At 39.7% G+C, this 16,872-nt stretch overlaps 1 protein-coding gene across 1 annotated transcript in view; it reads right to left on the bottom strand.

The window, feature by feature from the left end:
- ctnnd2a (catenin (cadherin-associated protein), delta 2a) overlaps window positions 1-16,872 on the bottom strand; it is a 276,014-nt gene that overhangs the window by 153,683 nt on the left and 105,459 nt on the right. Inside the window, exon 4 of the mRNA XM_078280766.1 lies at window positions 1,390-1,424. Within this exon, the coding sequence (XP_078136892.1) occupies window positions 1,390-1,424 (35 nt within the window). The remainder of the gene's footprint in view (window positions 1-1,389; window positions 1,425-16,872) is intronic.

Below are 16,872 nucleotides of genomic sequence, written 5' to 3'. Positions count from 1 at the left end.
ATATATATATATATATATATATATATATATATATATATATATATATATATATTTAAAAAACGAGCACCTTGTTCAATTGTATTTGTCTGTTCTGTATATAAAACAATAAAAAGTTGATCTAAAAAAAAAAAAAAAAGAGGAGCACAACGGCAAAAACAACCACTGGATGGGAAAATGGTATTTTACAATAACTTTGAATGCACCACGAGGCTGGCGAGGCTAAGTCTGTGTTTTTCAGACAACGGCAGCTACAGTCTGGTGTTAGAATCCTCTACAGTGAATTACAGACGCACTTTACACCGTTTAGCTGTCAGAATTTTAACCGTGTTTATGCCAGCTGCTAGCTAACAGTAGGTTAACGTTAGCTGCTGCTAAGTGTAGTGTTGACTAGCATCCCATGCGGCAATGTTTAAGTTCCTTCTAACATCCGTTTTCGGAGCATCAGAGAGAAGCGCAGGCATTTAAGTGGAACCTAAATAAGGCACTGAAATAATAATAAAAACTCTTCGCATCTACACGATTCACGTGGATGATATTTTCCCATTCAAAAATGGCGATTTTCGCCGAAAAGAGACTAGTTTGCAGGTATGTACTACTCTCTGGCCGGCTCGCAAGCCCAAACAAGTGTGTCTGTTGTTTTGTTTCCGGTCTAGCTAGATCCGGTGTGGTGTTGTAGTTTTTCTAACGTTACTAGTTTTTGCAACAGCATGTGAAAAAAACTTCAAAGTTTGCTAGGTCAAAAAGAACGTTAATCTCGTGTTAAAAAAATTGACGGCGTTGAAATGGGTTTGTGTTAACGCCGTTAATAACGCGTTTAACTAACAGCACTACTTTTCATATATGCAGATTAACACTGACTGTCAAAACCAACAGTGACCTTGGTCAGGCACCACTTTGACATTCTGATATGTATTTTAAAGTGTGATTATGTGTCTGTGTGAGCGTGTGTGCATCTGTGTGTGTTTGCAATCATCTTTTAATCCATCACGTATGTGGGTGGGTGCTTCTGCCCATACATTACTGGGCCGCTAGTATAAATTACAAATGTACCTTGACACACAATTTTCCTGTTTTGTCAATCAGACACGTGGCGGAACAGGCCTTGTTGGTGCTGGGGCAATAAATCTAATCCTTAACTCAAAATGTCTGGCAAATATAAAACCCTAGAGATTTTGTCAGTGCTAGTATGTGTGACAAGTCAGGGTTTTAGGTTGAAAAACAGCAGTGAAAAGGTTTCAGGAGATATTGCATTGATATGCTTTGCATTCATGGTTGAGCAGTATGAGCATGTGTGTGTGTGTGTGTGTGTGTGTGTGTGTGTGTGTGTGCGTGTGTGCGTGCGCGTGTGCGTGCGTGCGTGTGTGTGCAAACATTCATAGAGAACCTTACCTTGAGCATTCCAGCGAAATTGCTCATCTGCTGAACTGCAAAAGAAGGATGTAGTTATTATTAATAATAAAAAACACCAACAACATACACAAAAGTTGCAGAATACCAGCAGCATCATTAAATCAAAGGCTGCTTACAATGGAGCTTCCAAAGCACTATACAAAATATGAGGAAAAGTAAAATATATTTTAAAAAGAAGACCTGTTAAATCTCATTCTTCATTTGCATTGCAGCATCATTCCAAAATGAGACATTAACAATTTTGAATGTCTCTATTTTAATGTGTAAAACTATGTATGTAAAACATTTATCGTACTGAAAGTAACCTCTATTTTGCTAAAGTATGAAAAACAAACAAAATAATAAAAAATTAAGTTAAACTCACTCCCAAATGTCATTTCAGTTGTTAGTCAGCACAGGCCAATTATTTATAATTGTTTTTACAGAGCTAACATTTCACAGAATGCGGTCTTGTGCATTCAGGTAAGTCCTTTTATTATTCTCAAATGGATAGTGTTGCACACACATACAGAGCAACACAAGGACACACACACATTCACGCACATGGACACACATGCAAACAAGGCTTCTTTTCCATCTGCAGACGTGCAGAAAGAGAAAGTTAGAGATGAGTATTGAGCCACCTGCTGTGTGATCAATGCAGACACGGACAGACTAACTGATACATTTAGGCTCTTTCAACTGACTTCATCTACACCATTAGACTCACTGTCTGGGCTACTTGGCTTGTGCCTGCCTTTGTCCCATTTAGACTAGAGTTTCCACATACCACACTTTCTAATTACACGTGTGTGTGTGAGCGCCTTGGTTGTCATTGCACAATTTCTGTCTAAAGTGCTTGTGTGCCTTCATGTGTGTACAAGTAGGTATATGAGAATAAGTGAATACATTCACATGTGTGATCTGTCTATTTGTCTTGTTGGCTGAGATGGTAATGGCCGTCCAGACATGGACACTTTCACAAGTAGCTTTCAACGATTGATTTGACTGGGTGAATAAGTCTCGGTTTTAAAACACAGTAGCTTTTTTCCAGAGCATCAGTGTCTTGTAATGCCTGCAGTGGTTACTGTAATACTCATGGAGACAGACAAGGAGAGAGGTTCATAGCTATGTGGCAATATGGTATACATCTGTTACTTCTTACTTTAACCTACTTAAAAAATATGCTTTCGTTCAATGAAATTCAGTCAGCCTGCTAGACAGTTTGGCCGGCTGCGGTCCTTGCAGAACCTCAGGACCTGTGCTGCTGACAGGAGGACAGCTGGTTCTGAAGCGTGACGACCACACCAGAGTGCAGATATGGTGTGGACTGGGTGGGCACTTCAGTAGCGGTTACAAGCCGCTGACTTCTCAGTTGTAAATGTTGGAGTTAGACTGCAAACACCGGCACACCACAATCTGTAACCATCTGTAACCTAAATGTATCCATTTAATTTGTAAAACCTGTTGAGACTATTACAGAGCCTACAGAGCAACAGGGCTCATTGTTTTTCAAAGTATAGGCAAGGACCCAATCTCATGATCTTTATCACCAAAATTAGGCCCAGACGTGATTCCATATGTGGTTTTAGATTAGATGTGGTTTTCTACTTTGTCATCAAATAGTCACAGGACTCAATATCAACTTTTAGGGTGTTCTCACACCTATAGTTCATTTGCTCTGGTCCGAATCAGTTGATGAGTTTGTAAACTTGGAGCGATTTCTCCTTGGTTCGGTTTTGTTTCACACAGAAAAATCCAAGCGTACCAATATGCATCACTACCAGCGCTTCTTGGTCAGCTGTGTCTGGGGTGGGAGCAAGAAGGTAAATACAGGAAGAAGGTCATGTGTTCTGGACTAGTGCTTATGTCTTGCATCTCCACTGTCAAACAAGCTCATTTCATTTAAATAATTTTTCAGACGAGCAACGTTACTATGTCTGCTCTGGTTACTGAGACTTCACTCTGCACGTCTGTCTCCCACTATTGTGGCTGGTACACAGTTGGTGCGGTTCGAGGTCGGATCACGTTCTCACCACAAACGAACCGCTCCAGAGTTCAACTGAAAGCAACGCTTGTTTGGTCCGCTTTTGGTGCGCACCCGAGTGTGATTGCTGCATTCACACCTGCCCAAACAAACGCACCATGGGGGAAAAGGAACTCTAGTGCAATTCAACCGAGCAAAATGAGGCAGGTGTGAAAGCCCCATTTTGACTTTTGACTATAGTCTATAGTCAAAAGTTTTGTCTGTCTTACGCTTTTATCTTTCCCTCAGGATGCAGCTTCTCCTGCATTTCTTTTTAGTTGAAAGTAATTATTATGTAACTGCTAATCACTGTGATGCACTAGTGCAGCAAGTCTGATCAGTTACAAATTACCAAGGTAGAAATGTAATCATCTAATTATCAAATCACAGCAATCTGCAAGAAAAGGTTCAATGGATCCACATACATTAAGCAAATGGCTATATACTGTAGTACTTAAACTTTTTTAGAATGCTGTTTTAATGATATTTTCATTCACTATCATTTGATCTTTTTACCTGTACACCCACTCGCTCTAAATTGTTTCACGTGATCAGCACTCTACATGTTTCCTTTTGTTTCACTGATTTTCGGAACCAAAATGATGCAATCAAAATGAAATGCTTTGTGGAAATAAGTCATTGTAGAATATGTGTAATAAAACTCGCAGCTCAATGACCACATCTCCTCATTTCACTGTATGTTCCTGTTTGTGATGAAGGGACTACATTCAAATGGACACTGTTTAAACAATTACTCTCCAGCTGGGACTGACTTTGACTGATGTAAATAAAGGTCAATTGAAATGAAAAATGTAAAGACTAGGAGTTTGCAGCTTAGTAGGTTAATGGAAAACTGTCATTGTTGGGGCAGCAGCTGCCTGAAGGATAGAAACGCTGGGTTGTGACCAAAAGGTCATTGGTTCAAATGCTTGAACCAGCAGAGAAAATTAAAATAAAGCTATTAATCCCCAGTTGCTTCTTTTTGGTGAATATTATAAAAGTATGGCTGCATAGTGTAGCTTCCCTTTGTGAATTTTGTCTGAAAATGAATTAGGATTATGCTCAGTACATCTTTGCTCGACAGAAAAAGGTCAAAAATAAATACTCATAAGGCTGACCAGTGTTTTTCTGCTGTGGGATACCGAGTTCTCTGCAATGGGTCAGGCATAGTTTCTCGATTATAGATAGGAGTTGGAACTGTTTTCGTTCAATTCTGCTTTTTTATTCAAATTTTTATTGAACTATGTTTCGGATTCTTGTCAAAAGCAAAAGTCACCTTTTTTTCTGCCATAACTGTCAGATTCTTGTTTTACACACGCTGGCAAGAGCTGATTCTGGTGTCTTTTGCCAGACTTGCAAGCACAAACTCTGGGTCATTGGGATATCTGTACATACACATACAGTACATGTCCATCCATGCAGACGAAAAGTCAGTAAAGTCCAAACTTTGCTTTCACTCTTCCTAAGTGGAATCTAAAAGTGTGTTTCTTAACTAATTCCGAGTTCTTGGAGACGTGGGTTCTTGAAGCCCAATACTAGTTATAGGTGGAGTGATTTGCATTGAAGGCAAAATCTAAATCTGGCTGACAGGCACGCACACCAGTGAAAGAGAATGATAACAAGGTGGTGCATGAAGGAGCATTGCTTCCATGTGCCTGCAAGAAATAAACAGTAGTTGACATTGTGTCACTGTGTTTAAGTCTACTTGATTAAAGAGATAAAGAGGCAAGAGAGAGAAAGAAAACTTTGCATGAGACCCTCAGAGAGCTGATCGACAGGAGAAAGAGATTTAATAAGCACAGCGTTGTTCCACAACATTGCACACTCTCGCCTGCAATGCCACACCACCGGCGAGGCAGTGCCTCTCTTGTAACAGTAAGCCTGTTGTAAAAAGACATTTCAAATTCACTACGCCACTCTCAACTGCCTCACAGTTTAAATCAACAGACAGCGTCCTCTACCGTTCCCCAGGAAATCCACATGCACGCATACCCACAAACACTCTACTTGCATTCACAAACGTACGCACTGTATATACTGAAGGAAAATATGCTTTGCTTCTGTCATCCAGAATTGGTGCATGGGTGTGTGCGTGTGTGTGTGTGTGTGTGTGTGTGTGTGTGTGTGTGTGTGTGTGTGTGTGTGTGTGTTTATGTCTCATTGGAATGTGGAGACTCAAGTACTTAAAGTATAACTCGTGTTTTCAAAAATAAGACGTAGACACAAACAAACTCATGTACGGTAGCCTTGTTGTGACAGAAATACAAGAATGTACAAATTAGAGAAATGCCTTAAGATACAGTAGAGTGTAATAATGTGTGTGTGTGTGTGTGTGTGTGTGTGTGTGTGTGTGTGTGTGTGTGTGTGTGTGTGTGTGTGTGTTCCTCTATGTGTAATATTGTACAGAGACTTCTTACGGAAACTGAATATTTTTGAATATTTAGTACACTGATAAAAAAGCAGGTAAACATGTTGTAAATGATGTGTTTAAGGTAGAAGTATGTAGCCATCCAGACAGGAATCCCAGCAGCAACATCCTTCATGAGTCATTAGTCCTCAGCGTGGAGAGCATTACTCTGAAAGAGTTACACACTGCCACACAAGGTTCTGCTTAAATCCTCCAGCTGCCTCCATTCACAGATAATAGCACTTAAGAACACTTGCCCATCCTGATAAGGCTGTCAGTGTGGATGTGTATGTACGCTCCACAGTTTGCTCTCACATAACACAAGAACATACACACAAGCACAGATTCTACAGGTTACAGTCTATATCAGTCTGTACACTCTACATAGCTTTTTTTCATTTTAAAGGTAACTTGTACTTGCACATACTGAATAAAAAGCACAGACACAACACTGTGTCAAATTCAGACAAACATTGAAGTGAAAGTGATTTTACGTCTCTGATAATAGCTATCCTGTATTTGGCGAGAGAAATAAATGGCAGGCTAGGCGAGCAGTCCTGGGCTATTTTATTATTGCCAGCATTAAAACAAAAGCCTAATTGACCATAATGCCCCGTCTGACATGTACTAATGCCTCAGCAAGACGTTGCCCTAAATACACCCTGCTGTTCTGAAAACTAGCTATCTTTACAGACATAAATCCATGTTTCATCATCTATGTTTTCAGTAAGTAACAATGGATGTCAATTAATTTAAATTCCCAGAGATTACCTAGGTAGGAAGGAGTTTGGATTCTTTTGACAGAAAATGACAATGGGTCTGCAACAGCATGTGTGATTTAATGCAGCGCACACACTAGTAACACCCTGCGGAGAGATTCACGTAAATGAGACAGACCTCTTTCAGTTTTTCACAATTTTTCAACCCTGGATCCCACCCAGGGACACTGAGATGAATGAAACTAAAGAGAAAAATAGATACTGCCCCAATTTCCACAGTGATAGCTTCATTTTTATTTAAAATGTCATCCCAATAATGATGTAAGAAGATGAGGACATAAACATCCTACACATACGCAGAGGCTTAAAGGTTGGAGAGGCTGTCAATATGAGTATTTAAGAATAAATTAGACGTCAGAGAAGTAGAAACTGAAACAGTGTTATGGATGAGGATATTCATTCATATTTGTCTGCAAAGAGGTCAGATGTCATGGTCAGCTGATGCACAGCTGCAAGGGATTCAGTGTGTTGTTCAAGGAGAGCTGAACAAGCAGGATGGATGGCTGTGGACATGGTAGCTTGAGCCCAGGTTCTCCAGCTGAGGGGTGATCCCCCTGCTGACCACACCACCCTGTTTTCCAACCTTTGCAAAATGTCAGTTGTCAGAGCGACTGCAGTTCATCAGGGCTGAAACAAACCTGAATGATAGAGAACCATTCAAGCCAAACAAGGGGAAGTTGGTCATTACAAAGCAGTCCAGTCTATTTAATAGACCTTTTTCATCAGGCTATAAACCTACTAATTAGTTTGGAATGAGGTTCAATGATTGCATCTCCCCCTTTTTATATGGCTTTTCAGATAGAGAAAGATGGCATGAGCCTTGTTAGAACAGTTGAAGTGATTTCTTCATTGCCACATTCTAGATCAGTAGTGAAGAACAGCACCAACAATGTCGTGCACTTTCCCCCCGTTGCATTTAGATGAATCATGAAAGTCAGTAAAACCACTAAAAACTGCATTGTCTTACACAGCATTATACCAGAGAGTCTCTATGCCTTTACTGTAGATTAATTGTTTAATTCCAGGCGTGTTTAATAGATGGTTACTTCTAGATTACAAACTTAAGTCTTGGTTTAATGAACAGAATTATTAAATCAATCATGTTAAATATATTATACATATATCCTGCTGATATACTCGTGTTTTATGGCTGACAGCAGAAATAAAATGCTGAGACATCTCAAGAACATTCAAAGCATTTGGACTGTATACACTGATGTGAAAGTTTTTATTAGCTTCCATGTGACACAGCTGATTATTTCCAGGGAGAAAAATGCAAGGTAGTGTTGGGCAAAATTGTGCCAACTCACTTTTAGGTGTAGAGCTGCCTTGGGAACCACTCAATCTTTTTTGTAGATTATCTACCTACTGGTAGTTGTCATAACAACAGTTTTGTACTTCATCATTGTCAGCATCACAGTGTGACACAATAACGGTAATCTGTCAATCAAGGCAGAGGAGTGTGCTCAGGATGTGGGGGTGGGGATTGTGTGTGCATGTGTGTGTGTGTGTGTGTGTGTGTGTGTGTGTGTGTGTGTGTGTGTGTGTGTGTGTGTGTGTGTGTGTGTGTGTGTGTGGGATGAGGTAGAGAGATTTGAAATTGCTTTTGAGTTGGGAGTGGGCGAAATGACAATGTGAATGAAAAGAATGAAATTAACACAAAACTATTTAACGCTCAAGACTCTGACTTAGACAAAAATATGTCAAAAAATTGAGGCTGAAAAGCCAAATTTGTTTTTGTTTATGTGGATTCAGGTATGTCTACCTTCACAATATATACAGTATTCATGTCTATGTATGTGTGCATGTATGTACACACCCGTTAGTGAGCTCTCTGATATACTCTATTCAGAAAACAGTCTATTGTTCTCAAAACAAGGCTGAGGACAAGCCTTTGTGGATATGACAGCTGAGTGACAGTTTAACAGTCAGGCTGGAATAGAAGTGTATAGTCAAAGCGTTCACTGAAATGACTTCTAATGCCTGAAAACTGACAGCTGCAACAAAAAACCCTATTCCTAAAAAAAAACTAAGAAAACAATGCACCATGGTATTGACAAGTTCAATGAAGATATTTCAATTCTCTGCAGCTTTCTTCTCTCCCCCTCAGCTCCTTTCAAGTCCTACACACTCTTATGCAGATGTTTAGCCTACAATCTTTAACTGCAGAATACACCAACAATAGACCTACTATATGATCACACAGACTTATTCTCATCTTATATACACTCACACATGCAGGCCGCACATATAAACACACACACAAAACATTTATCTATGTCTGTAGAAGAAAAAAAAACAATAAAAAGGGCAGCATGAACAATAAAGATGTAATCACACACCCCTCTATGCTATAAGTCATCCCTGCACCTGGAGGCGCATGTGTATACACACACATGCATGTCTGTACTACTAAACTATAAGGGGCTCTAGCGTTTCTGAACATTTTTATAAAACAAAAGGACTATAAAGTTTTATGCTGAATGTTTATAGAGCATGCCAGAATTATTATTTTTTTTTCTTTTTACACATTGCCAAGAAGATAAAGAAGATCTTGGTCTACCAAACAAAGATTGGACGTCTACATACATCCTGCAGGACGACTGCTCATTCAGAGTATCTTCCACAGAGGACTTCTTGGTTTTTCAGGGATCATTTTTCATGAATGTTCTCAACAATTAAACCACTTCCAGCTACAGAGATATTTTTTGGAAAGCCCCGTTAGATGGGCTACACACATGCACACAATTACTTGTTCAGGGCCGCAAATGCATGTGTCTCAAGTATGTGTGTGTCTGCATGCACGCTTGAACACACATTGATATAGTACTTATAGTGTGTGTGTGTGTGTGTGTGTGTGTGTGTGTGTGTGTGTGTGTGTGTGTGTGTGTAGGCATGCGTACGTGCGTGTGCACACGTGCACAAAATGTGGGTTTCCACTATGAGCAGCACCTGCTGGTTGCACTATTTCAGCTCAGCAACATCTGCTGTGTGTGTCTAAATCACCAAGCTATTATAGCTATTATGATAGGTGGGCTATCGCCGTTTTGCACCGGTACAGATAATGACAGAATACCTCCATGTATAATTCACCAGGGACAGGAGGCCTGACACTGGGCGTGCCCTGTATTATTGTACTCCACACAGACAGGGACTGTCTGATATTTATACTCATCTAAAAAGGCTCACTGCAGCAAGAATGTTATGACATGTTATTGAACTTAAAAGCTCTACTGCATACAATATCAGATGTTAGAATGAAAGTTTCACTTCTGAACAATTTAATAAAAGTTTAAATGTTGACTCATTGAGATACAAATTAATATTAGTCCTATTAATAATGATATTTGCTTGATCCTCATTATTAAACCAGCGTATTTTAACCTTAGTGTTGATACATCAAGATCAATATATGTAAGAGCTGGTTTTTGGTGTTTGTTGGTTTGTGCATAATCCTTTTTTATATGGAGTGTTTAAAAACCTTACAGTTTGCTCCGTAGATCATACAGAGACCTAGGAGCCCTATAAAGGGAAATATGTCTGACATGCATGTGAACAGCAGGCAGTTTAGTAGTGAGTGAATAAGTAAAGCAACCATTTATGAGCTAGCGGCAGCTACACTGAGCACCTATACACCAGGAATAGATGGGCTTGCCTCTGATACTTTGATATTTAGAATGTTCTATTTGTGTACATGACATGCACTTTTTCAACAGTTACAAAGAGGTGTAAAACAAAAAAGAACACTTTAACAAACCCATCTGCAATATTAATTGAAAAACATGCACTGTTGGCTCCATTAAGGCTTCCTTGACTGAACCATAATCACATGTGACAAAGTAGCCATAATATTAGCATAACAATAGCAATTTACATACGAATAATATTACCATAGGCTGCTAAGTACACAAGCAAATTGAAGTCAACAGGACAGATGATGTATCAGCAAACTGCTGGCCCACAAAACTCAACTAAATTCAGAAAACAGTAACTCACACACACACACACCACTGTATTACACATAGAGCCCATTATTAGACAAACAGCATGGGATTGACAGATTATAGAGGCCAAAGGTGAAAATGCTTAGCCAGAATAGCAATCATAGTTTGTGTCGCTGGCTCACAGTCAGAAACAGTTTGATCTCACCCAGTGGGAGTCACTGATGATTGATTCTACATATAGAACTGTCACTATAGCACAGACTGAGATCTGAACAGTGAACATCAGAATGTTTTGAAAACTAGTTGTGATTTTTTTAAAGTGGAATGTGCTCTCTGAAATGAATCAGCGAATGAATCACCTATCATATATTCCAGTGTTTCCCTTTACAACTTCTGTTGTATTGTGTCCCAACATTTCATGTTGTCAAAAGAGAAGGGTTAGTTTGACACTTCAGTTTGACACATCAATTTCATTAAGTGATGAAGCACTTTCATAACTTTTTCAGCTTCCCAGCGTTTATCTTTTCCACACTTTTGGCCTCCCATTTACATCTACACTTATCTGTTCCTTCAGCTGAGTGGAAGGAGGTACGTCCTGTTCTTAAACGTGTATCCATTGATGTGTGCGTTTATGAGATTACCCAAGTCATATTTCTCTTAAACAACAAGCAAAATCACCCTAACGTCTGTATCTTGTCTACTAAATAAATTGTGATCTCCTGCAGCCCGTCAGGCACTGTGAAACTCATACACATATGTCAATACGACACAGACCCACAGACTCAGGCACATACTCAAGGGCAGTAGTGTGATGTCATGGTGGATAGGACATCTCAGAGCTTTGGGGGCTGAAGCAGTCAACAGTCTAAATCACATCCCCTGGAGGATAATCTAACCAATGATTTAGTGGGAGTCACAGAGACACTCTCAGCATGGTGGAGGGATATATTAGTGTGTGTGTGTGTGTGTGTGTGTGTGTGTGTGTGTGTGTGTGCGTGTGCGTGTGTGTGTGTGTGTGTGTGTGACTGTGTGACTGTGTGACTGTGTGGTTGTGTGTATAGTATGTGTGTGAGCATGTGGGGGGGTTATTCTCCTTACACCGTCTCTCTCTTTGAGGCCCCCATGAGACCAATTACCAATACTCTGTGGCTTCACATACACACACTTGTAATCTTATACCACATAGGAACTGGTGCTGCTTGACTGTGTGATCAGGATAATGGCTCAACATGAGCTCCATACTGCCAATGATTCAGGATAGACCACTTGAAGAGCTGGATAGTTATAAAAAAATACACAAGCACAGGCAGAGATAATTACAATATTTAACTCAAATTTAGCGCAATATTCAATATGTCCAATCAGAGGAAAGGGGAGAAAAAGTTAGCCAAGAAAGTGTTTGATGACACTAATGCTGTGTAATTGTAATAGGTCAGCATGATGGACAAACAGATCGACAAGAAGCCTCTTCATTTTTGTCTCTTGCCTAGTTATTTACATTGGATTGGACACTAATGTTGTTTCAGAGCACAGAGAGCTTTCCATGTTTGGTACTAAGCTTGGTCTTAGAGTTTCTTCTGGTCACTTACACACAACTCTGCAGGCCAACATTGTTTCAAGAACTACACTTATGGGTGATTCATTCTCTCACTATGCCATTTGTTTGAAATTAAAGAGGCTGTAAGTGGACACATTGTACTCCTAACAAAGCAAGCTCCTGGGATGCATTTAATCATATTCTCTGAACAATTCTCATTCAACCCATTCCCATATAGTCAGACAAATTATGACTGAAAACAATGACGTGTTCATGTACTGTATACTAATGTCTTGCTGGACCTATCACTCATCTGTTTCACATTCCTCTACTGTAATTAATGTTATAGACAGCTAATGCTCCACAGGAGTGTATGGCCATGAATAATGTCCATACTCTTTTACACAAATAACATGGTGTAGGTGAGTGTGTAGGTGTGTAAAACAATGAGGCTGTTCACATAGCACACATTATATATATTATACATGTATTATGTGGGAATGTATGCATGTATATGTTTGATTGATTGATGAGAATGATGTGCTGTGACAGTGGAGCCCTGGGGCTGAGGTTTTAATTAACTGGTAGGAGAGGCGCTTCGCTTGTCCTGCTAACACAATATATCACCATGTCTGGTCCGCAATGAATCAACAGCATCCATCTGAGACACACACACACACACATAGACATAGGCCATCTGGCTAACAGGGTGCAGCAAGTGGTTTTACGCTCTCTTTCTTCCCTGCTAGGATTTCAAAGTTGTTAATTCTTAGTATTTTGCAGACTGTTGTCAATAGGCGTCAAATGTGTAAAAGTCAACATTTGCTAACATCTTGAAAAAACAGAAGCCCAAAAAGATGTTAAGATTTGATTCAGGCTACATCTACACTACTACGTTTTCATTTTTAAGGCCGGCTTCACACTGGATGCGTGGCGTGAGCATGGCGTTGCTGTTGCGTGTCAGTTGCGTGGCGGCTTTAACTGATATGTGCTGGGCCCAGGCTGCATGCCTAGTGGCACTCATGACTCTTTCCAGGACAAGCCTGGGCCCTGTGTATTCAATTCTTCGTCAATCAATGTTGTGATAGGTAACAGAAAAATAAATGGTGAATCCGCTAAGTAAGAAAAAGAAGCACTTAACTGCCAACTTAGCAAATTTAGCATCCATTCCTCGTCAGCCACAGCCTGTCCCAAAAAACGAGACAGATAATTATTTTAACACACTAACATTAGCCTTACTAAACGTCAGGTCTTTGGCGGGTAAATCATTTTTAATCAATGATTTTATTATTAAGCACAATCTTGACCTCATGTTTTTAACTGAAACCTGGTTAGACTATAATAACAGTGATGCTGTTCTTATAGAGTCAGCTCCCCCTAGCTTCAATTTTATGAGTGAGAATAGAGCGAATAAGAAAGGAGGTGGAGTCGCCATTTTGTTTAATGACTCGTTCCAATGTACTCAAATATCTTATGGAAACTTTGCTTCTTTTGAACATGTGGCTCTTCAGCTAAGGTCCCCGGCTCGACCTATATTTCTAATTATCTACAGGCCACCTAAATACTGTGCATCCTTCTTTGACGACTTTAGTGAACTGCTGTCTATAATCTGTATTAACTTTGACTGTGTAGTTATTGCTGGTGATTTCAACATTCATGTTGACAATCCCCCAGGATAGAGGGACCAAAGAACTGTGTTGTATTTTTTGAGAACTATGGACTGACTCAGCATGTGACGGAGCCCACACACAACAAGGGGCACACTCTGGACTTGATTATCTCGAAGGGTTTGAACATTTCCAAGGTTGTGGTGACTGATGCTGCTCTCTCTGATCATTCCTGTGTTTTCTTTAATGGCACTATCTCTGTGCACAAAAGTGTCCAAACAAAGTTAATAAGAAAACGGTATATCACTGACAACACCAGTGAAACATTCATTCAGCTTTTCTCGTCCACACCCACCCTCTCAGGGGTCTCAGTCACTGAGCTTGTAGACAATTTCAATTGTAAAATTACAAATGCTATTGATGCCATTGCTCCCATTAAGGTAAAAACTGTCTTTGATAAGAAAAGATCTCCATGGAGAAATGCCATACTGGTAAGAACAGAAAAAAGAGAGTGTCGAAAAGCAGAACGCAGGTGGCGAAAAACTAATCTCCAGGTCCACTACAACACCCATAAAGAGAGACTTCGCATTTATAATTTGGAACTGAGGAATGCAAGGCGGTCCTTCTTCTCGCACATTATTGCCAAAAACAATAACAACTCACGTGCTTTGTTTGCTACTGTCGATAGGTTAACAAACCCTCCAGTACCAGTAGCATCTGAACTTTTATCCACCGCGGCCTACAATGATTTTGCCACCTTCTTCAAAGACAAAATTCAGAAAATTAGACAAACAATCAGTGCTTCCATATCAAGTACAGGGTATGTGTTGTCACAGTGTCCAGGCAAAACAAATTCCAATATGACCCAATTTCATATGATTAACCGTAAAAACCTGGAGGACATTATACAACATCTGAAAACCTCCTCCTGCTGCCTTGATATTCTACCAACGGGCCTTTTCAAAAATGTTTTGAATTGTTTGGCTACAGCTACATCTTCTACAGATTGTAAACACGTCTCTTCTCTCAGGTATCTTCCCACAGGCCCTGAAAACTGCAGTCATTAAGCCACTCTTAAAAAAACTCACGTCACTAATGAGCAACTATAGGCCGATATCAAACCTTCCATTTTTAAGTAAAATCATTGAAAAAACGGTTTCTCAACAACTCAACCTTTTCTTGTCACTAAACAACAATTTTGATGCCTTCCAGTCGGGTTTTCGACCACACCACAGCACTGAGACAGCTCTTGTTAAAGTCTTTAATGACATCCACTTAAACACAGATAGTGGCAAAATTTCAGTCTTGGTATTACTTGATCTCAGTGCTGCATTTGATACGGTCGACCATGACATATTACTAGACCAATTGGAAAACTGGGTTGGCATTTCTGGCTCAGTACTAAAGTGGTTTGAGTCTTATTTAAAGAATAGGGACTACTTTGTGTCTATAGGGAATTATACATCTGAGCATACACATATGATGTGCGGAGTTCCCCAAGGCTCCGTTCTGGGGCCTCTCCTGTTTAACATCTACATGTTTCCACTGGCTCAAATTATGGAAAACAATAAAATAAGTTACCATAGTTATGCGGATGACACACAAATTTATATAACCTTATCGCCAAGGGACTATAGTCCAATACAACAACTGACTAAGTGCATTGAACAAATTAATGACTGGATGTGCCAGAACTTTCTTAAATTAAATAATGAAAAAACTGAGGTGGTTGTTTTTGGAGCAAAGGAGGAACGATTAAAAGTCAGCACTCAGCTTCAAACGATAATGTTAAAAACAACAGACAAAGCCAGAAATCTTGGTGTAGTCATGGACTCAGACCTGAATTTTAACAGCCACATTAAGACAATTACAAAGTCAGCCTATTACCACCTTAAAAATATATCAAGGGTTAAAGGACTTATGTCTCAGTAGGATTTGGAAAAACTTGTCCATGCTTTTATCTTCAGTAGACTTGACTACTGTAACGGTGTCTTTACAGGTCTCCCTAAAAAATCAATCAATCAGACAGCTGCAGCTGATTCAGAACGCTGCTGCTCGAGTCCTCACTAAGACCAAGAGAGTGGATCACATCACTCCAGTTCTGAAGTCGCTACACTGGCTTCCAGTGCCTCAAAGAATTGATTTCAAAATACTTTTGCTGGTTTATAAATCACTAAATGGTTTAGGGCCAAAATACATTTCTGATCTGAACCACCCAGACCTCTCAGGTCGTCTGGGACAGGTCTGCTTGTTGTCCCCAGAGTCAGAACTAAACAGGGGGAAGCAGTGTTTAGTTTTTATGCTCCACATATCTGGAATAAACTCCCAGAAAACTGCAGGTCTGCTGCAACTCTCAGTTCTTTTAAATCAAGGCTGAAGACCTATCTTTTTGATGTTGCCTTTCTTTAAATAACTGTTCATTTCTTATACTGAAGCTGCATTGTTGACACTGTATAACAATCTATATAAGCATATAAAGAGAAATTCCTATTTTATCTGCTTTTATATATTTAACTGTTTTAACTGCTCTTCAATGTTTAATTTGTTAAACTGCACTGTAACTTTTTTTCTCGTATTTTATCTGTTTTTAATTTTTTTTATCTGTTTTCATGTAAAGCACTTTGAATTGCCCTGTTGCTGAAATGTGCTATACAAATAAAACTGCCTTGCCTTGCCTGAGTGGATTTTTCCATGTCTTTTCACATCAGAAACGTGTCTGACGTGGCGCTGCTGCTAGCCTTGTCTGTACACATGTATGTTTCCCATTGATAAAATGCACTCAAGCAGTAGTATACTTGATAGATAGAATGGTTATATAGGGTATTTCACACTGTTCCTTAAGGTCTCCGAATAGGGTATATAACATTGGTTGGGCTGAAAATGGCCCGGGTGCTGTTCTATGCTCCCTAATGCTACCCTGTTAAACAGCACTATATGAAACATGAGGTTTTCTGCCTTATATGGTATGCTCATGAATATTTAGATGAGCTGCACGCTGAGTGGTTGAGCGAAGATTGAAGCCCAGACATGCCCGGAGCAGGAATGGCTGGACATACATAAACTCATCAACTAATGTTACTGTACAAAGCACCAGAGACACAGTTTAGTTACAGTTTAGTCATCCTCCAGTGTGTCACACACACACATCCACAGGCACACAGACCGAGAACAGCGCAGCAGAAG

This window comes from Sander vitreus, chromosome 22 (assembly GCF_031162955.1).
Source record: "Sander vitreus isolate 19-12246 chromosome 22, sanVit1, whole genome shotgun sequence".
In the NCBI taxonomy this organism is placed as follows: Eukaryota; Metazoa; Chordata; class Actinopteri; order Perciformes; family Percidae; genus Sander; species Sander vitreus.
Note: the sequence above shows the minus strand (reverse complement) of the source record. Positions and strands in the feature narration are given on the sequence as shown.